Genomic DNA, 22,166 nt, shown 5'->3' with positions numbered 1-22,166 from the left:
GCAATATGGAAATTTTCATTATGCATTTTGTGAGTCATGAATTTGTGACCATGAAAAGTTTTCACGAAAGACTCTTGCAAAGAAGTGTGGGGACTTTGTGTTTTTTTTTTTTGGAAGACAATTTGAAGGCTTGTGCTCAACTCTATGGAAAATTCAAAGCAAGAGAGGAGGGGGATGATCTGCCAGAGGAGCCGGGTGGAGGTTGATGTATGGAAGCGTAAGAGTAAGAGTTTATTCACTGGCGTCTAAGGGAGCCATTCAGAGCCACTGAGAGAGTGTCTATAGTGGGGCAATCAAGCATAGGACTAGGAGGCTTTATCTCTAAAATACAACCGCACCACTGCTGAGCTCCACCCTTCCCGCACACACACACATGCACACACACACACTGGTACCTGTGAAAGTCTCTCATGTGCGGTTAAGGGTGCCATTGAGGGAGACAGGAGGGAGAATAGCCCGTGAGGCACAAACAATCCTGAGGAGTCTATCATTCTGTGTGGTGTTGTCTTAGGTCTTCAATAGAGCTGCTGTGACCTCCCCACCATCACCTCCTCCTCCTCCTCCTCCTCCTCTTCTTCTGCTTTTGGCTCCATCCACCCCTTCTATCTGCTGCCAACCCATCCCAAACTACTCTTGGCAATACAGGCCATCATCATCAACTTTAATTTCAATTGATGACGGTTTCTTCTGGCCTGGATCCCATTAACAAAAAAAACTAACGTTAGTAATATAAGTCAAGAGGAGGTGTGACGCTTTAATATTCAAAATTGTTTTAATTTAAGAGTGTCAAAATAACTTTCAATGTTAGCTTGTCCACACATCCCCATGCAAAAATTCGACAAAGTTTTTGCTTTTTGTGTTTTTACTCACATTATATTTGTGACCTTCCAGCACAAAACGGATCACATGGATCAAATTCAGGAAATCGAGATACATACATTTTCTGAAAGGGCCTTAAAAATGTTTCCGAATGATGTATATTTTGGAAATTGGGTAATATTTGGTGAATTGAGTAATTGGAAAATGAAGAAAATCATGAACAAAGTTGGCAAAATGTATACTTTAGTAAAGCATACACTTAGCCGAAATAAATGAAATTAACATCACTTATTTCCCATAACATAAACTTTATCATTCCAAATTTTCACATTACAGCGATTCTTCTTCTTCTTCTTCTTCCTGTTCTTCTTGTTCTTCTTATCCTTCTTCTTCTTCTTCTTCTTCTTCTTCTCCTACTACTTCTTCTCCTACTTCTTCTTCTTCTTCTTCTTCTTCTTCTCCTACTTTCTTTTAGTGGTTCACTGTGGTTGATTCTCACCCTGCTCTCATTCATGCGGCTGTTTAGTTGAGTTGAAGTGAGGTCCTAATTTCTGTTGGCAGAGACAGCGCTGCGTAGGGCCATGACTCATTGAGGCATATGGTCCTGTGATTGCCTTCGCCTGATCTGTCGACAGCATCTGTTGTGGAGTGGGCCACTCAGACGCTGTGACAAATAGCCTTGTGAACACGCAGTGTAAACGACACGAAGGCCAGGGAGGCATGCGGGGTGGAGGCAAAGAGGTACAGGCAGAGCACGGGCTGGTGGCCGTAGGGGTAAGGTGGGGGTGCGAGGGCAACAGAAGGGCGAAAAAAGAAAAGCGCCGAATACAGTCATTACCCACCCAGGGCTATTCCTCTCTGGCCCATTAGCTGCTGGCGGCCGTGACCAATTGGGTTTTGTCACCGCGAGCAGGGTCATCCAGTGGTGGTCTGGGGCCTTCTATAATGCACGCTCACTCAGCCGTCATCACACAAAACCCTTCAGAGGGAAAGAAATTCTTCCTCGGATTCTCTCTCCTCTCCCTCTCTGTTTAGAAAAGAGCCAGTCAGGCAAGAAAGCCCAAAGAGTGAAAAGTGATCATGAAAGGAGATTTGTTGCGATGTGTCAGGCAGGGAAGTGATCGTTTAGCCGCACGTGGGGGTGAAGGGACGCCGTGGCGGCGGGTCTTGTTCAACTTCACAAGCTCCGTGCCGCAAACCAAATCAAATTGTTCCATCCTTCAAAACCAAGAGCACAAGGAGTTACTTCTTGTTAGGAGAGTTCACAACCGCAGGCAGCGTGCGCACGTTTTCAATGTGCAAGGGAAGATGAGGGCTGAATTGACCACGGCAGATTATGGTTCAATGGGTCCTCTACATTTTGCTTCCATCTTGTTTCAATAGAAACAGGTGTCAAAGGCTTGTGACTTGAAGTTATACTGAGAGATTAGAATTCATTAGGTTGAAGCTCTGTAATCTGGAGTAGGCACCTTTGCTGAAATATTGATATTATGATATCGAAAGTGAGCACATTTTGGTGATGTGAAGCTTCTATGAAAACTATTTTGTTTCGATAACTTTGTGCACGTAGTGCTTCATTTTATAAATTTGTAAGAACTGCGTACGTCTGTGTGTTTTTGTCCCGTCAGAGGCAGAAGAAAAGGCCAGTTAGCCACCTAGCGGGCTGCTAATTCTCCATGTCAAATACAATGGCTGCAATTATATGGTAATCAGTGTTGGTGGCTCGTACCTTTCTGCTGCTTTCTGCGAGCGTATGTCTGGCCAAGCTGCCCCTCGGGGGGACGTTTAGTCACGGCTTATTATTGACCCATTAGACAGCCGTCCCTCTGGCAGAAAGAAACTTGTCGCCTCGCAGGCCACATTGCACTTGCTCTCATCCAAATGAAAGTGAAAAGGAACAGAATCATTTCTGCATATTAATGTTGTTGGTCATAAGTTGTAATTCAGACGACGCAAATGATGTACAATACACACTTTATTGAATATGTGCCTTAAATTTTTAACAAATATAACTATTACACTAACAATGTTTACTTTAATATACACTTACATAAGCGCTCTTTATAGTCGAATGACTTCTTAGCATACTGAAATGAAAAGGACTATAAAATTATGGAGTATTTGATCAAAAAGGACTGCAGTACTCCTAAGTGAAAATATATATATAATATGTATATATATATATATATATAGACATTTCTTGTTAATGCACTCTTTCAAATAATTAGAAATTGAATAAAACAAAAATAGTAAGTATATAACTAAACATTTGTAAAGTATACAAAAGCACTTAAAAAATCAAGTAGAAAAATGGAGGAAAATCAACCTCAAACAAGTGTTTTTGGTAGCGAATTATCAGGCCGATTCCTGGCCTTATTTCAAGATATCGGCACCACGGCTGATACCAGTATCCAACACCCTTTTGCAGTCGTTTTAGGATCAAGAATGAAAGGCATACATGTCTGACAGATGGACATTTAAGATGTACACCCACATATTTTGATTGGCACTTTATCTGGCCAGTGGATTATTAGTTTCATTTTATTTATTTATTTATGTATTTATGAAAATTCATTTGATTGTGTGTTCTACACAAAATATGTATTTTATGAACAAATGGAAAAAAGACAATAGACAATTGCCATTAATTTCCATGCCATTTTAAGGGGGAAAAAAATGCTATATTGGGTTATTTAAAATTATCTGTTATTGTTTTATTTTATTTTATGTATCAAATGTACTAGTGGTATTGGTACTTGGTGTCAGTATGTGACTACTTGAGTTCTCTTAGTATCGGCCTGCCAAAAAAAAAGACAAAAAAAGTGTTTTTACGCTATTTTGTATTGATATTGTTTCATTTTCAGCTATGATTATGATAACTGCATGTGAATGCCAGTTTAAACACCCACAGAAAGTGCCAAAATGCTGCTCATCTGCTAAAACTATCAAAGACACTATGCTCTTTCTGACAATTCAAACTTCCAATTTCATTTTAATATGCATTTAGATATAGACAGTTGTGATCAAGCCGTGCATGTCCATAACACCATAAAAGCAACAACATTCCCATTGAAAACGTGTCCACTCTTTGTCACTTCTCCATCATATAATTGGCAAATGTGTCGTTTTGATATAATCCCCCAGATCTGTCAACTCTGAAGCTTGCCCTCTGCCACCCCCCCACCACCCCTCGCAACACACCCACACGAACCCGCTGCCACCTCCTCTCAACTCCCCACCCCTCGCAAAGCAAAGCTCTCTTTGTTAACCTAATGTGCTTTTACCAGTTGCTTTCTGCCAGGGAGACATCTGCTGTGTGCAACCAGTCAATATTGTGAGGACAGTTCAAAGCGGCCAGTTCATTATCTGTGTCAGCTTAACAACCCAAAGGTAGCGCTCTAAGGGACACAAGGAGGAGGTGGCGGCGGAGGGGAGGCTGCGCAGGGCGACACAATATGTGAAGACACAATAGACTCCTCATTAAGCAGTGATTTATCATGATGGGATGCCCAGGTCAACCTTTGCCCCCCTCTCCCCTTGCACACACACATACACACACCTCTAGAAAATGATCCTATTGTCGCGGAAAAGAGAGAGTGTTGTGAAAGTGGTGTTGAAAGTAACATGATATAGTTAAAAAGTCACACAAAATGGTAAATTGAGTTTGTGAGTAAGTGAGCAAGAGTGGTTGTTTGACTCTTGTTAGGTTGGTTTCTCTGGAGCAGCAGTTATGTTCCCAGGTCAAATTGACCCAGGGAATGTTAAATGATAAAAACACATCCTGATAAATATTATTAACCGCTTTTGTTGCAAATATTTCAAATGAACTATTTTTAAGTTTCATTGTGAAATACGATCATTTGTAGTTCTTTAACTTTGAAATGGGTCAGTTTGACCCGGGCTGTTTAATGTTCCAAAAATGTCCTCATAATGAATGTGGCTCATGTTAGTTTTCAAGACAAATATATAAAAGTTAACTATATTCATTGTCTCTTGATGAGAGGTTCCATATTTAAAAAAAAGAAAAAAAAAAAAGAAAAATGTACTTTTTCACCCTTAATAGATCACTTTGACACAGAACATTTAATATTACAAAAGCAACCCAATATGTCAAAATGAACCGTTTCTTATAGTAGTCTGTCGACGTGAAGAATAGATTCATAGCAAAAAATATATATATTTTTTTTTTACTTTAAAAAGCCATAATGTTTAATATTCCAAAAGCAATCCAATAAACATAGCTTATTAATAACCATTTTCATATCACATATGTTGAAATTAACTGTTTCTTACAGTCTGTTGACGTGAAGATTCATAGCAAAAAAAAAACAAACAAAAAACAAACACTTGTAGTTTGTTAACTTTAAAATGGATCATTTTGACCCAGGCTATGCTCAATGTAGCCTCCCGAGAAAAATTGTCATTACTCATTATTAATTGTTTTCATTGGCAATATGTCAAACTGAAACATCTCATTGAGATTCATAGCAAAATAAACAACATCTCTAGTTTAACTTTAAAATGGGTCAGTTTGAACCCTAACATAACAGGAGGGTTAAAGAAGTTGCTCTCTGTTCTCCCAATGTTATGCTTCTTCTATTATGCTTTTTTTTTTTTATGAAAAAAAAAATTTGCTTGAAATCTTTTCTTGTATTTTCTTCGATGGCAAGTCAAGGCCGCGAGTGTAGCAGCAGACGCAGGCCTCATGAAAGTCCCTCCGTCATGATGATAAGCCTCTAAAGATGCTCCATGCATGCATATGCAAGGAGATCATAGTGCATCTTTAGCCGCTTTGCCCTCCCAGAGACGGAGGCTCCTCTTTTGCACGAAAGGCTAATGAGCGTTTAATGTATGGCTGCTCAAAATGCAAGTGAAAAGGAATATTCAGCGTGGCCCATGTGGTGGATTTGTAAAGCCACCACACACCCCTTTTGGCTTTCTCCTTTTCCATCCTTTCCACCCAATCCCCACCTCCTTCCCTTTCTGAATCCATTTGCCTAAATCAATCTCACAGGAGGCGGTCGTGGATAATGTACCAGCCAGGGTTTGTAAACCGTTTTGTTAACAATGCATTTGGAGAAGAAAAGAGGAGGAGAGGAAAGAAATAAAGTGAGGCATGGAGAGAGAGAGGGAAGGAGAGAGGGAGAAATGGGCAGAAGGGAGCTGAAAGAGGAACAGTTGGGTGGGTGTGGTGCGCGGCGCTGTTTGCCACCGGCCCTGTCGACTGGTGACACCCCTGTCCCGTCGCCTCCTCCCTGTGCTAAAGACTCGCATCCGCCCAGTTTGGTCCTGTCCTCGCTTTAGTCACACCACCTGCCTTCATCATTCTTCACCACACAACCAGCCCTTCGCTGACAAGACCAGCAGACGGAATAAACCCCCGTAACTCGCCCGCAACGCCCCTCCGTACGCGCACACACACACACGCACCCCCACCCCCACCGACAGTGCTGGTGTGCCCTTTATAGGATTATAGCAATTAATAAAGAGCAATGAGAGATGATCATAGTCCAATTCTCCATCATGTCACTATTGGGGCAGACACGTGTGACTTGACTGTTGTGTCTTTAAAAGAAAGTAAAACAAAAAACAAAAAAAACCTTATCATTGTCATGATATGATGGCGTATTAGGGCCACGTATAAATATATTTTTTTAGAGGGCGGGGGCAATATTCAGAGAAAAAAAATCGCTAATTTGCGATTTTCTAAAGTGGCAAATTTGCAAGAAAAAAACTTATAAATTGACACATTTGCCACTTTCTAAACTCGCAAATTTACAAAAAAAAATTCTTGCAAATCTTAAAAAAATAAAATAAATAAATAAATAAAAAATACGCTGCCCTAGAAGTGTCTTTTAACAATTAAAAAAATAAATAAATAGTACAGGATTTTATGAGAATTTCATACAAAGAAAAATGCTGTGATTTTCCATTTTTAGTTCATTTTTAAACTGTTAGAGCTGCTTGATATATATTTTATTATTTCTCATTAAATATTTATCACCTCAAATTAAGGTCAAATAGAGCATTATGGCAATATAGCGGCTCACCTAAGCACAGTGATGCATGTGTTGTTGGCTGAATGAATACAATATAAGGCTTTGTTGAAGTTCTTGCCTATGCATATAAGCAAGGCAGTTTTGTTTATATAGTGCATTGCATACACAGGTGTAAATCAACGTGCCTCATATAATTATAAATATATTTAAAAGCATGCATCATATACAAGCAAGTTAGTCATTTAAAAGCAAAGTAAAGAAAACGTATAAAATTACAAAAGAACTGTGAACTTACACAAGAGCCATATTTTGGAAAAAGTCAGTTTTAAAAATGCAGAGCTGACTTTACGTCTGTTGACAGCTTATTCCATTTGCGTGCTGCATGGCCGCTAAATGCTGCTTCACCATGTTTACTTTGAACTATGGGCTACACTAATTGACTGGAGTCTGCAGACCTCGGAGCCCAACTGGGTTGATATTCATTTAGCGTTTGTTTAATGTAATCAGGAAGGACCTAATCTATTCAGTGATTTATAGACCAAACTCACCTGCTGCAATATTGGGGGAACATATAGTATATTCTCTAATGAGATCGAGTCTGAGCGAAAGGTGTTTGTAATATTTTGTGACAAAAATATTGGAACACCTCCCTGTTTGATGCAGTGCAGTACTGCTAATTTTGTGCTTGCACTTCATTATAACTTGCATTACTTTGAAGGTGAGTGCTGCAAACATGTCCAAAGACTGAGAACAAATTAATACTAACTTGTTGAGATACGTTAAACTCTTTGGTCCAGATTTTTGGGAGAGGCTAAAAAACAAGCCAAAGTATGTATTTGGAATTTCGGGCATGATTGGGAAAACTGAAATGCTTCAATTGGTAACACACAATTGAATTAAGTTAAGCTAAATTTAATAGGGGGGGAAAGGTGGTTGAGTGGTTAGCACATCTGCCTTCCAGTTCTGAGGACTCCGGTTTGAGTCCAGGCTCTGGCCTTCCTGGGTGGAGTTTGCATGTTTTCCCCGTGCCCGCGTGGGTCTTCTCCGGGCTCTCCAGTCTCCTCCCACATTCCAAAGACATGCATGGCAGGTTAATTGGGCGCTCCGAATTAGGTGTGCTTGTGAGTGTGGACGGTTGTTCGTCTTTGTGTGCCCCGCGATTGGCTGGCAACCAGTCCAGGGTGTCCCCCGCCTACTGCCCAGAGCCGGCTGAGATAGGCGCTAGCACCCACCCTCCCTTGTGGGGAATAAGCGGTCAAGAAAATGAATGGATAAATTTAATATATCAAGTTTAATGACATCATAATTAATTAAACTTAATATATTAACTTTGGATTAACTCAATTCAATTGTGTGTTCCCAATTTGAAGCAATTCAAGAGTCCCCCGCCCCCATACAGATGTTGGTCTCTTTCAAAACTGTGCAAAATTTGGATATTTGAATTTTAAGGTTCCACTCAGTTATCTATTGTGTATATATATTTTAAATAAATCTTATTTGCAGTTTGTTGAAGCAGGGATTTTAGCCAGGTGCTTGTCGACAATTTAGTGATGACATATCCTATTAGCTCGAACCTGTTCCTCCATGTAGCCAGCACCAAGCCACTTTGCCTATCAAAGCTCCTTTTAGTCCGAGGTTGCCTGACACCGAAATTCCCTCAGGTGCCCCTCAGATCAGCACCAAAGCAGTCATTACTGGATCATAAGCTGCACATTCAGGCCGAGCTGGACAGGAATCCCCAGTAGAGTCCCAAGTACGTATGTAGACTGATTTGCAAGCTAACCCTCCTGTCCCTACTGACAACTAGCAGGGTAGCATGTGTAGCTCCTCTTAACTCCTGTGCTCTGTCATTGTATCTTTGCTCCCATTATGTTCCCTAATTGGCTGCGAGGGGTATTATAGAAGAGGTCCCGTGTATGGGGAATTTATAGTGACATCTGATCGGATGTCCACTTAAAATAAGGACGTCATTGAGCCACTGAGTGCTTAAAGAAGAGTTTTCCTTTGGGGTATGGCTTAAGATCTGATGATTGATGGCTTATTATAATACAAACCCCTTTGGGGAAACCGATTTTACATTTGTTTTCCTGTTGTCCAAGCTGATGTTGCATTTAATACTGTATGGCATTATAACACGTATTTTGGAAAGGCCCGTTTCTATCAAGCAAGTCTTATTTTTACTGTCACAGTTTGACTATAAACCTCATCAACTTCTACAAGCATGATTTCTCATAGCTCATAAAATGTAGCACTGTAATGGCATTTTTGTTTTCATTTAAAAACAAAATAAATTTTCTCATCTGATATTCTACAGGCATATTGAAAATACTTCAATAATTTGTTCACCTCTTTACGTCTTGAAAAGACGAAAAAGGAACGGTAGCTTTCAGTTTTTGAAATGTGGCAATAAAATTCTAATAACTGAAATTTTGTTCAAATAATTATTTCCAAAGACTAATACTGACATTGCGTCTATAAAAGTAGATTATCAAACCATCTTGTGTGGAAACCAAATAGGTTTCTATGCCCCACATCAAAGAGGTACAGCCCTTAAGTTTACTGAAGATGTCTTCCAGTGAAAAAACCTTTAAAGCTTAATTTGCGAATTGACTTGTTTAGGGGGTTATTGCTCTTCATGAAATGGTGACTAAATTGTCAGTTTCTATTGGGCCATATCAGGAGGGGTGGGCAAACTCGGTCCTCGAAGGCCGGAATCCTGCAAATTTTGGAAGTTTCCCTCTTCCAGCACAAGCTGATCAATTAACAGGATCTTTATCAGGCTTATGCAGAGCAAAGTGAGTCACAGACCAATTATGGGTAAGTTGCAAAGTGGTTGTGAAAAATTATAGGCTCCTCTGCACAACATTTAGAGGTTAAGAACACCACATTGAGCAAGAATGCGTAATGATGCGCTACACATGAAAAGGGACACTCAGTTCCTGGTGTATTAACTGGTTTTCATTTGATGTGTTTATATTTATGATTTAGAGGTGTTCTTCATACAAGTTTTTGTCATATTGTGATACTAAAGCACCAAACCCGCCATATTTTCTGTTCAGTTACGAGTAACGACGCGTCAGTACACACCAAGTGTGGTCCGTGAGCAACTCTTCCTAATCAACCCTAGTGCCCTGCACTTTTAACAAGTCCCACTCTGTTTACACACACTGATTAGTTTGGTAAGTGTACAAGAATGTCCCAAGGACTGTGATCTCTGAATCAATGTGCCCCTCAGTCCCATCCTTTATCTCGCCACCCCTCTGTCACAAAAGCCAGAGATCCACTTGGAATCAGGGGAGAGAAATTAAGGGATCAGAGCGGGCCGGCGCCTGAGCAAACAGACTGCCAGCTAATGGACCAGCCACTTTCTCCTCCCTTCAAATTATTGGCGGAGTGAGGGAATGTAGCCAGTCCGGTCCTGGTGATAATGCTAAAGCTTGCTAATCCCTAACACACACATTGGCCTTGCACTCTTCTTGATACACGCATGGGGAACGTGTAATCTCCCCACCACCCAGGCAGTGTGTTGGGAGAGAATGGGAATGCACAGAAACGAGACTCCCGGTGGATAGACAGAAGTTCCCATGAGCCATTTTTGTGTAGTGTGGCAAGCAGGTCCAATGGCTCTGTCTCAAATTTAAGGACAGTAGGTAGCAGAGCTAGGCAAAACTATTGTTACTTCATTTTTACGATGCTTCGTGTCATAAAGCTCTTGCCAAAAATGCAGAAGCACTCGACAAAAGATGGGCATCCGTCAATGATGGGCCGATGTAAAGACGGTTTTGCCCAGCTCTGATACTGTTGGTAGATGTTTTGATTTGACATGATCATCCTCAAACACTGACAACACTTACATGCAATCAGTAACCCTTTCAAAGATCCGAATATTAGCAATATTCAGGTTTTAAAAAGCAGTATAAATACACAAAACCACAAATCTTATTTGGGTTTTAAAAATCTGAACGTGCTCAAAAATCACCCCTGTTATCCCTTTTCTAATCTGTATCTTAATTGAACGGAATATCCGTTTATGTTCTATGCATGCTCTATTTGCAAAGAATAGGTCTTTTGAGTTCAGGAAATACTTGTATGTGTGGCAGCCATTTTACGTTGCCATTCGCCACACGAGCATTGATTTCTCCGTTGCGTTTTCATGTTTTCTGTCTCTAGAGCGAAAATGCCACAGTTTGTGTAGTATACATGCACAGTTGCACATTTATACTATAAATAAGTACCTGCATCAGCCCACCAGAAATACACAAGCAGAGATAAACAAACATGATGACACAGAACAGAACCACACTTTTTGGGGTGAGGACGAAGCCTACTACTTTATTAGTGTTCTGAGTGACACGAATATGTGTTTTGTATTGACCGTAGAAAGTTAAAAGCGGAAATGATGTATATTTGTGGACTGACGTCGCGGTTTAGATTGGGACATATATGCGGGAGTGTGTATTCACTTACGCATGTAAACGGGCGATCGCAAATGCTTCAGAAATAGAATTTTGACCTTCACCTGAATACTGACTGCATGTAAACGTAGTCAGTGGCTATATTTGAGGATGATGGCTCAAATAGACATATGAATCAAATCAGTTTAAAGGTGGCTAAAGGTATACAAATAATGTTAAGCGTTCTCCAGGTGAATTCTAACACAACTTCATGTACAGTATAATGTGTCACTCCACATTTGCTTCAGCAACAGCTGTCTCAACCAGGATGATATGCTAATGTCAGCTCTAGGGAGGAGCACTTTGGGTTTATGAGGGATTAGTGCTTACTGGCCTTCTCCGACTCCCTGCCGGGCAAGCACGCTAATACAGGTGTTAGTAAACTGGCATTAGCCTCCAGCTAATTAGCCTCCATTCACCAAGTGATTGTCCAGCGGGCTCTGCCATTTGTAGCCATGTTTGCTCATCAGCAGGGAGGTCTCTGTGCTGTGGTGGGTCTGTCATGATCTGTCATGATCTCCCTTCTTGTCCATTCCATCTCAGACACAGATCAGATCAGCTGAAACGGAGTAGCGTCACACTGAGATAGGGACTGTGTGATGAATATGATGGCATCACTGTCCGGAGTGTCCGCCATCAATACACACAAAAGCAGATGATGATTAGTAGTGCCTGGACACATAGCCCAAATCCACGTTTGCAATTTTCCACATTTGTTTACCTTTTAACTACCAAAGCTAAGTCAATTCGAATGGGTTACTAATTGTACTTTGCTGAAAAACATCTAGTTCAAAAAAATAAAAAGTCTAATTTGATCATAATGGTAAATGGAGTGCATTTATTATAGCATGCCATTTGTTGTCCAAAACGCTTTACCAAACCTCATAGTCATTTTTCTTTTTAAATAAATCAGAGCGTACCATAGCAAGTCTGTATAAGGCTGACACGCTAACACAGCCGCATCTAACAGTGAAAAGGTTTTCCTTTATACTTTAAAAATCACTTAATTTTACCTGCAGGATCATTCGCTATACACTGGCCAACGGCAGACATTTTAAATCCACAAGGCCCAAGTTTTAAATCCACGCGTCATGTCTGTTGTACAGTGCTAGCTAGCTTGCGCTAAGCTAACCTAGGAGAGTTCTTATCCACCGTCCTAGTTTGCAAAACTCTCTAAGCTAGGTCTGCGTCAGAGGCCAACAGTGAACTCGAATCTGAAAATTCTGATTTGGTATTTGTTTTTAACGGCCGCATCTCAATTTGAGTCACCACATTTTGAGAGCTATGAAGCTCATTATAACGTTAGAGCTGTGTTTTCCCATTGACATTTAGAAAAATAATTTTACTGTATTTCTGAAAAATGAGTTAATGCTGAAGTGCTGATCTGAGTGTCATTCTCTTTGCATTTATTGCCATAAGAGCTCCATATTTGTATGTGGGATGGACAAAAGAAAGAACCAAATAGCAGCGATGGAAATTGAAAGATGGGTATTACATGCTCCTCACTCTTGCTCAATGTGGGAACGAGACTAAAGGTTAGTTGGATGACATTCCCAAAGCCACTCTGTTAAAGATGCTAGTAGTTCAAAGGAGTCATTAAGCCTCGCCGCTCCTTCCACAAAGAGGAGATTTGAGACTGCAAATAGATCTGATCATAGATATTTCTGTTTGGCTTTGAGTTTTCGCTAAGAGGCTTTGCTGCATTATGCTATTTCATGCAGATTCAACTGTTTCAACGTTGGTGCGTTCCTGGGAACGTCCCATCGTAACTTATTTCATCCTCCCTTCTCTTGCTATCTGTTGAGAAGCTGATCATTACATCTCTCGAAATCCAAAATTTGGGCACTTTGAGATACCATGGAGGTCCTAAAATGGTGTGTGCGTGCGTGTGGTCGTGCATAATCACACTTCTAAGCTACAAAGTGTATAGATCGAAAACCCTGTTAAATAAAATTGGTAAAATTAATCCACTGACAGGGAAAGGGAGCCTCAACTTGTTTAGCTGATTAAAGCCATTGTGGTGAAATGGAGGCAAATACACATCCTTTCACACGGAGGTCTTAAAATGCATTCCACTGATAACATATATAATGCTACAATTAGAAAAAAAAAAAAAATTGGACGATTGAATTCAGTCCGGTAAAGTGCCCGTGATGGTTTTCCATAAAAGCAATTACCATAGGCTTCAATGAATAATATCTTGTTACTTTTGCAAACATGAATGAAGCCTTGAAAAGCATCACTTAACTGTATTTGCATGTTTCTTCTTTTCAATCCTGTGTGGTCCTGTGAAGCAAACATTTGTAAGCGTGCATGTCTTTTCTTTCCTCTTCATAAAAGACAAGCGTCCAGCTCTGAATACCTAAATTCACAAACTCGTTCCACATTCATGAACTCTTGCTTTCGACATGTCCTATTGTACACTAGTCACAGTTCTTTTAGTTGCATATCCAAAAGCTTACTGTGAAAGGGACATTTTCAGACAGCATTCCAGGAAGTCAGGTGGTCTGCCAGATGTGCATGTGTCTTCTTAGCTCAACCAGCTGGGAGCTGCCAGGTCCCCAAGACTTTTTTTTTTTTTTTTTTTTTTTTTTTTATATATGGTGGCCTATTGAAACACACTTATAATCTGTTTGCCCCTTTAATGAGCTTATTGTTCCTCGGAGGAAGAAAAGTAGGTCTCATCGCTGCTTAGCCGTGGCCTTTTGAGCGACAAAGCTCCGCTGAGCACCTCTGATACCCTGTTTGGCTGGAGGTCTGAGCCTAGAACAAAATGGAGGAAGACACATTACTGTTACTTATTGTCCCTTTGTTGTTGTTGTTGTTCTTGTTCTTGTTGTTTCCACCCGCAACATTATTTTCTGAAAAGTTGAATACCGTAATTTGTGAAATTGACTGAGCGGCCGCTAAGATATGCATATCATGAGTTACAACCCTGGAGTGTTGTAAAGTTGCAGTATGATAATGATTGATTGCTTTGATTTGATTTGTTCAAGTTCTAGTCACACAATATTCTATATGTGAAGGACTGCATATTAACATACTGTTTCTGATTCAGCACATTGGATTTGACAGATTTCCTGTTTTTGTTTTTTCCAATGTGTGGTCAAGGATCACCCAAAGTATTTAAAGGCAGTAACTAATTCAAGCTCTTTACCTTTTGAAAAACACACTTGAACATGTCATTTCTTGTTCATGTTTACTGAACACCATCGACAGATTATTTTTTATTTTTTTTTGCGTTCAACAGGAGGCAAGATTTAGTTAGCCAAACATGGACGTCAGCCATTTGTGAGCATACGAGACGCTTCTTGGATGTTTTTAGATGGTGTAAATACCACAACATCGTCCACATGCATTCCCGTGTTGACGTTCTGGCGGGAACTTGGTAACGAATTAATGTACAGAGAAAAAGTAGTGGGCCTAGAACAGAGCCCTGTGGAACACTAACATAACAGTCTAAACAAGAGGACTGAACACCATCAACTGCTACAAATTGCTTCCTATTGGAAAGGTGTGATTTGAACCATGTTATGACATGCGGGGAGAGATTAAAATGGGTGAACCTAGACAAACGTACCTGCATGGTGATCCACCGTGTCAAAGACTCTCTTTAGGTCCAAAAACAGAAACAAAGAAAGAAATAGTTTCAATGATCATGATAGCGGAACTTTAATTATCTATCGCATCTACTGTTCTAAACCATTTTTACTGGCAGAAACTAATAACATCTGAGTGACAAAACGGCGTTGTACTGAGAGAAAAGATCACATTCTGTTTTTAATGGCAAAAAGGTTCCATGCATTGAATGTTAATTGATCATGTATCAAATGCATGATAACCCGCGGCGGAGCTTAATTACAATTGAAATGCATGATAAACTGATATATGCAGAAGGTCAGAGTCAAGAAAATGGCATCATCTTGACACCAGCTGCATTAGGACACACAGCAACAAATAATGGCAACAGTAACATAACACACAAGCACGTCTCATATAGGTCCGCATCCGTTGCTGCATCTTGATCAAGCAGGGCCTCTCTAATTGAGTTAATCCTCACTTGAGGATCAAGACTGTCCCCTGAGGTGTGACCCTCCACCCAGGCCGCAGTCTGCTTCTCAAAGCGCTGTCCCCTCTGTGGACTGTAAGGCTGTTTATTGGGAGACAATGGGCAGCAGATTGTGCTGTCAGGCTCCATTAATTGCCATCATTAGCATCACACTTCAGAGTCTGTGAACTGCACTCCTCGACCTTAAGCTGCGTTTGTGTCGCCACGTCTTCATGTGTGCGCACGTGTAGGCGGGATTGTTTTATGCCTATAGAAATGGAATCAAAAGAAATTGTCTTTAGAATCGCCTTATAAATGCTCAACCGTGCAATGTCATTATTTCATAATGTTCACCAACCTGACAGTCACCGTGTGTTAGCCAGTGGTTCTCAACCTTTTTCAGTGATGTACTGTACCTCCTGTGAAATATTTTTTTTTTCAGCCAAATACCCCTAAACCAAAAAAATAAAAAAAATAAAACCAAGTGATGTGCCATTATTGTCTGATTTTTATTTTATTTTATTTTATTTTTTATTAAACTTTGGAACTCAATTTGTATTTATGTGGTCTCTAAAATTATTTATTTACTATATATATATATATATATATATATATATATATATATATAAAGATTTGTGGGTGGAGTTTAACTTCTTTTGATATTTTGCTTGAAATTGATTAGAGCAGTGTTTCTCAACCACTGTGCAGAAGCACATCAATGTGTGAAAGATTGGTCAGAAAATTATTTAAATGTGTCCTTCCACCTCCCTGATTTTAACGGGAACGAGGGGAGCCGCTTAAATTGGCCTGGAGTCAGCCGCGTTCCATCCCACAATGGTGCACAAAGCTGTAAAACTCACTATTCGAGGGTTCCCAACCTTTATTGTTATAAGGCGCATATTTTAAATATAACTGTCACATTTTTTTTGTTCTGTGTGTTAGTATAAACTTCTGGCTTATGCATTTACTACTATTGCACAAGAAAGTAATTTTACAACTTTCGGATCACTGGTTTGTCTGAGGAAAAAAAAATACAATATATTAAATTATTTAGTAGAATTTATTTGAATATATTTTACTCACAGGACTTACATTGTCATGGGATGTACCTATTTAATTCACTCCAAAGGTACAAATTATAATGTGGAAATGGTTGAAGAGCATTGAACAAATTTGAACAAATGTTGACGATTAAACAGAAAATGCCACATCATTGTCATAGAAATACAACTGTCCAGTGTTTGATGTGTGAAAGTCTTAAAACTTTGACTAATGTAGTAAATAAAAAGTTAAGAAAATCCGGAACAAGAGTGCAACATGAATTCTATATATTCTTTCGTATAAAGGCCAACAATGCTCAAACGTGATTGACCACTGACCACCATTGGCATTTCCACCTCCAACAGCGCGACTCTAAAAAGGAAATTGAACCACGTTTCTGCCATGCACCCAGTGAGCCATAAGCCTTCTTACTGCGACTTCCTGTACGATCAATCCTTGAGACAATGACCCAACAGGTGCGACAGACAGGAGCCCAGCAGCAGCTTTCCTCCCCACCGCTAGGCCCAATTAGCACCTGCGGCTCAAGAACAAAGACGCGACATTTCATTTGAGCAGAGTGCCAGTTTAAGGCCTCTTTTCTTTCTGTCTCTTACTGCTGACATCTTTAAAGGATCATCCCTGGCGCCATCATATTCTATTAGATTGGGTCGATGCCTTGTGTTCCAAATGGTAGGGGTGTTCCAAACATGGGGAGTTGATGAATTCATTGCATGTGACTGGAGTTGCCTTCTTTGTGTGGGGCTTTTGCTTAACGAAACCCCCTGAAGGTCTGAAGAAAGTGAAAGGCCTTTTGAGGGTTTGATTCTCACTGCAGACTTCGTGTCACACACTATGATATAGTTCTCGCAATACTTTGCAAACACCCTTTGCTCAAAGTCAGCTGCGCGATAAGATCCAGTTCCTCTTTACGCTGAACAGGATAAGCATTATACAGAATAGTAAATGGTGGGATGGATAGTTGACTGGTGGATTAGTGGGTAATACACCTGCCACAGGGCGGCACGGTGTAAAAGTGGTTAGCACGTCAGCCTCACAGTTCTGAGAACTCGGGTTCGAGTCCAGGCTCCGGCCTTCCTGGGTGGAATTTGCATGTTCTCCCCGTGCCTGCGTGGGTTTTCTCCGGGTACTCCGATCTCCAAAAACATGCATAGCAGGTTAATTGGGCACTCCGAATTGTCCCTAGGTGTGCATGTGAGTGTGGATGGTTGTTCGTCTCTGTGTGTTCTGCGATTGGCTGGCAACCAGTCCAGGGTGTACCAAGCTTACTGCCCAAAGCCAGCTGAGATAGGCTCCAACACCCTCCGCGACCTTGTGTGTTCAAGGAAATGGATGGATGGACACCTGCCTCACAGTTCTGAGGTTTGGTGTTTGAATCTCAGCTCTAAACTTCCTGTATCCTATGGAGTTTGTATGTTCTCCCCACCTTTGCGGACTATGCGTAGGTTTTCTTCCAAAACATGCAAGTTAGGGATCCTCTAAAGTTAACTATGGATGTGTTTCTTTTCACATATCACTTGTGACTGAAGTATGATTAAATTGTATTCTAGGCTATATAACTGTAGACAACCAGTTGTCTTCCATATTTCACCTTTATTTCTTTTTATGATTTTTTTTATGTTTAGTGATAAATAACACTACTATTTTTTTAAAACACAAAGTATTGAGTATCATCAAATAAAATTAAATAAATTTTAAAAAACGGTTTATTTATTTTTTTAGAGATTTGTGCCTCAAGCGGGGAGCACAGGCATATTTGCGGTTGGGTACGGGCATGTAAATAGCATGTTCTTTTTGACGAACACCTTTGCCTGAGAAAGCTCAAAGCATTATACACGTCATTTTCACTGTTTACAAATGACTTGTTTGTTTACTTATATTGCCTATCATGGGGACGTGTGCCATAATGATGATGAGGTCTTGATTTGGGTGTAGGCCTACAGTATTTGACAGTTTCACTAGCAGCTCAGCATTGCAAAGTGCAAGAAAAATGGTCAATTTGTTTTTAGTTTATTACTGCACTGTACGAATAATAAAATAATGTAAAATAAATAAATAAATAAATACAAACTAAAGACGGCAACCTTTAAAAAGCACCACGCAGGACTGAAAAAATAGAAAGGGGAAACAAACAAACAAAAAACACACACAGGACTGTGACAGTGAGTGCTTCCGCATTACTCAACCAATCAGAACAGCAGGAAGGAAGACGACGGCAAACAGGAAGTGTTCTGTCAGTGTCGTCTTGTTCCGAGTGATGTATCTTATCAAACTACTGGGCGGTACATTAGGAAAAGCCACAACCTTTTTCGCCCTCTCCGTCGTCATCGTCGCTGTTATTCTTAAGTGTTTCGACGACCCTGAGCCAGAGCACCTCGCCAGGTAAAGGTTGCTGCTTGACGTTTGACACCGGAGGTATTTCTATTAGCACTAAAGCTAAATTCGTTCATAAATGGTGAGTTTACGTAAGCGACAATCAGCTCATGTAAACAGAGACAATCATTTGAGGTTCTTTCAGTGTTTTTATGTGAGCCAACAAAGACAACCAAAGATGCACAGCAAATCGAAGACATTTTTAATGCCCCCCAGTGCAAATTGACGCGTCAGATGTGATACTGTTGTACTGTATGTACACTGCATGGTAGTTTGACGTAGTGTATCATTGTACCACATTAAATTGTGAACTAATTTTAATATTTACGTTACCTTACCTAGCTGCACTTTCCTCAAATTTTCTGTTGCATTGGTTCATTACAGAGTACTGTTGAAACCTTGCAGCTTTTTCAAGTTGCAATGAGGGGTTGAGTAATTTACAAAACTGTACATGACATTAGCCAAACTTATATCCACATTCACACTGTTAATTAAATAACTCTTTGCTGGTGCTGTTGACCTAATTCGCCTTATTTCTATAAAACAATTGCATACCATCATAGAACCAACTACTACTCTTTAAAGCAAAAACGTTGTTATCCTGTTATGTCCTCTGTTATCCAAATGTTTGAACTTAAACAACATCTTCCTTTCATGTCTATGCTTGCCTGTGCGGTATGATTTGTGAACAAGATGGGCATGATAGTAAGAGCCTTGTTTTTCCTGGTACACAGAATGACATCAGACATGAAAACTTTGGAGGAAAATTTCCGGCAGAAGAACAAGAGCTGTTTCATTCTTGGGGCATCTGGGGAGACCGGCAAGGTGCTGCTTCAAGAGTTACTGCAGCGCAACATCTTCTCCAAGATCACACTCATCGGGAGAAGGCAGCTTAACTTTGAGGGCAAAGGCTATGAAAACCTGGTCAGGGGGGCGACTATGAAACCATGTGACACATCTCCCAATGAGGTTGTATAGATATTTTTCTTCACTTTGTTTGTTTTCTCCCTCCAGGTTCAAGAGGTGGTGGACTTTGAGAAACTTGAGGACTATGCTGCTGCCTTCCAGGGCCATGATGTTGGCTACTGCTGCATGGGAACAACCCGGGCAAAAGCAGGGGCTGTAAGTTAAACAAACAGAATACAATAAAATGCCGTCATTGGTCCCAAAATGGAGGAAATTCCAGTTTAACAGCGAATTGGACAGTAGTTTTTAATCCAAAGGGCAACAATATCATGAGTGGAACAAGTAACATATTAATAGTTGTATACTGTTCTCCTCTCCCCGATCTTGTACACTTTTCTTCCGTGTTCCTTGTGCGTGTTGTCAACACAGAGTTAGGCAGTAAAAAACCCCATGTGATATGAAACAGAAAAAAAGCCTGTTGTTAAAATTGCACTGTTTGTTATTATTGCTAATTCCTCTGTCTCCTTTCAGCAAGGATTCATCCGAGTTGATCACGACTATGTATTAAAATCTGCTGAGCTCGCCAAAGCTGGAGGCTGCACACAATTCCACCTGCAGTCTTCAAGAGGAGCTGATAAAAGCAGCAGCTTCCTCTACCTTAAAGTCAAGGTGTTTCTCTTTAATGCATTTATTTTTTTTTTTATTTTTTTTTTTTACCCCAAATATGATTTTAGCCAATCAACCGTCATGCTTGGGTGGGTCGTGGACAGCTAGCAAAAATTTGCAGGGTTCCTCAGTACATTACAGACATTTCATTTCTACAGATTTCAATGTTTAGGATACATTTTGTATTTGCAGTTGTCATGTTCATCACCAGTTTCTTAATAAGGTGCTCTGAAAGGTACTCATATGTAGCTTAAGCACATATAGTCAAAAAATTATTCAGATACATATTTAAAGGTTATCTTTAAACAGTATGCTTAAAAAAGTTTCTTTATGTCTGTTAATGTGGGTCACAGCTTAGTTACAATAGGAAAATGTGGATCCTTGTATGAAATCAATGCTACAGCGTCACTAAAAGCGGTGTCTTTCTTTCAGGGACAAGTGGAAGCAGATATACAGGCACTGGATTTTGACAGATATTCTGTTTACAGACCTGGGTGAGTTAGATTTGAATTTCAAACCTTGGAAAAAACATTGAAAAACATTACAGCATGAAAAGCGTAATTCATATGTGGAAAGCAGATTTGAGAAATGGTTTTGAAGAAATGACATAAAATCACATTGGTGTTAAAAACCTTAAATCACTAATAAAACAGTTAATATCACCTACAGAACAGGAATTCCAAACATTTCCATCTTAAGACCCAAATTAGGTGTGTGTTTTCTACCCGGGATACAGACTAATTGTATGTATTCCTGTAACACCAAAATGCCATATGAATATACACAAAATAATAATAAACACAACTAATGTGAATCATAAAGCAATTTCCCAAGAAAACCTGTTTGCTTGGCATTTTATTCTGACAGCCTGAGGATGAATAGAAAAGGAATAGAAACTCAGAAGCTATATGGTTTGTTTCTAAGGTCCTACATTTCTAATTTACTGTCTCTCTATTTGATTGTTTTGTATTTGTACTGCAGGGTTTTGCTGGTGGACCGACAGGAGAGTCGTCCGGGCGAATGGCTGGCCAGGCAGTTCTTTAGTGCCGTCTCTGCTGTTTTCTCCACGTCCATGTCCATCCCCATCCAAACAGTTGCCAAGGCTATGGTGTCAAACACTGTGCTTCAGCCTGAACACAAGTTTGAGATCCTGGAGAATAAAGCCATTAGCACTCTGGGAAAGAGTGACAAGAAGTAACTCTCGGGTGAGTTTTGTCAAATTAAAACTGTCTTTTTTTTTTTTTTTTTCTTTTTTTTTTAACTTACTGGAACAAATTGTTGACATGGGTACTTACTTAAAATATTATTCACAATATATTTCCCTGTTAATGTATTCTCACCTCCTCAACACAGCAACACACAACTGCAGCATTTCTGCAATGATAGCCGTCAATGCTACTTTTGCATTTACATTTTACTGCTGTAAAGTAAATTCAATTTATCCCAACTTCTGCTTTCTGTTGACAGGTCAATGCTGCTGGTAGCAGACAACATATATCTCAGGGTCATCGCATCATGTCAAAGGAGTGTAATTATTGTCATTTTTTTGTATTTCTTTTTTGCAACTGTAAATATATTTGAATGTCCTGCTGTAACACATTGAGCGGCAGAATTTTAACCCAGACTATTTACTCTTCATACATTGTGACATGTTGCTTATTTGCATGTGTTGAATGTTTGGGATGGTGTTGGTTTAAATATCACTAATTGACGTGGGTCAATGATTTTTGATTGAAAAATCTTTCCCTTTTATTACATTGTATTGCACTTTGAAACAATTTATGAAATAAATGTCAATTGCCTTGATGAAAATCAACTTTTTGTCCCTGGTCTCTTGTGTAG

At 39.9% G+C, this 22,166-nt stretch overlaps 1 protein-coding gene across 4 annotated transcripts in view; it reads left to right on the top strand.

Annotated features, from left to right (window-relative positions):
- The window catches only part of htatip2 (HIV-1 Tat interactive protein 2), a 33,672-nt gene extending 11,532 nt beyond the window's left edge, over window positions 1-22,140 (top strand). For 2 of the 4 annotated variants that reach the window (XM_077519417.1, XM_077519416.1), the window contains 6 exons: window positions 19,487-19,676; window positions 19,767-19,874; window positions 20,190-20,327; window positions 20,757-20,818; window positions 21,306-21,529; window positions 21,792-22,140. In XM_077519417.1, coding sequence (XP_077375543.1) covers window positions 19,488-19,676; window positions 19,767-19,874; window positions 20,190-20,327; window positions 20,757-20,818; window positions 21,306-21,522 — 714 coding nt within the window. In that variant the 5' untranslated portion in view covers window position 19,487 and the 3' untranslated portion in view covers window positions 21,523-21,529; window positions 21,792-22,140. Of the gene's footprint in view, window positions 1-18,550; window positions 18,835-19,486; window positions 19,677-19,766; window positions 19,875-20,189; window positions 20,328-20,756; window positions 20,819-21,305; window positions 21,530-21,791 lie in introns of those variants that run through there. The other 2 variants (XM_077519414.1, XM_077519415.1) reach the window with 2 other exon arrangements.
- Window positions 22,141-22,166: the final 26 nt, after the last annotated feature.

This window comes from Festucalex cinctus, chromosome 4, assembly GCF_051991245.1.
Source record: "Festucalex cinctus isolate MCC-2025b chromosome 4, RoL_Fcin_1.0, whole genome shotgun sequence".
NCBI classification, from domain to species: Eukaryota; Metazoa; Chordata; class Actinopteri; order Syngnathiformes; family Syngnathidae; genus Festucalex; species Festucalex cinctus.
Note: the sequence above shows the minus strand (reverse complement) of the source record. Positions and strands in the feature narration are given on the sequence as shown.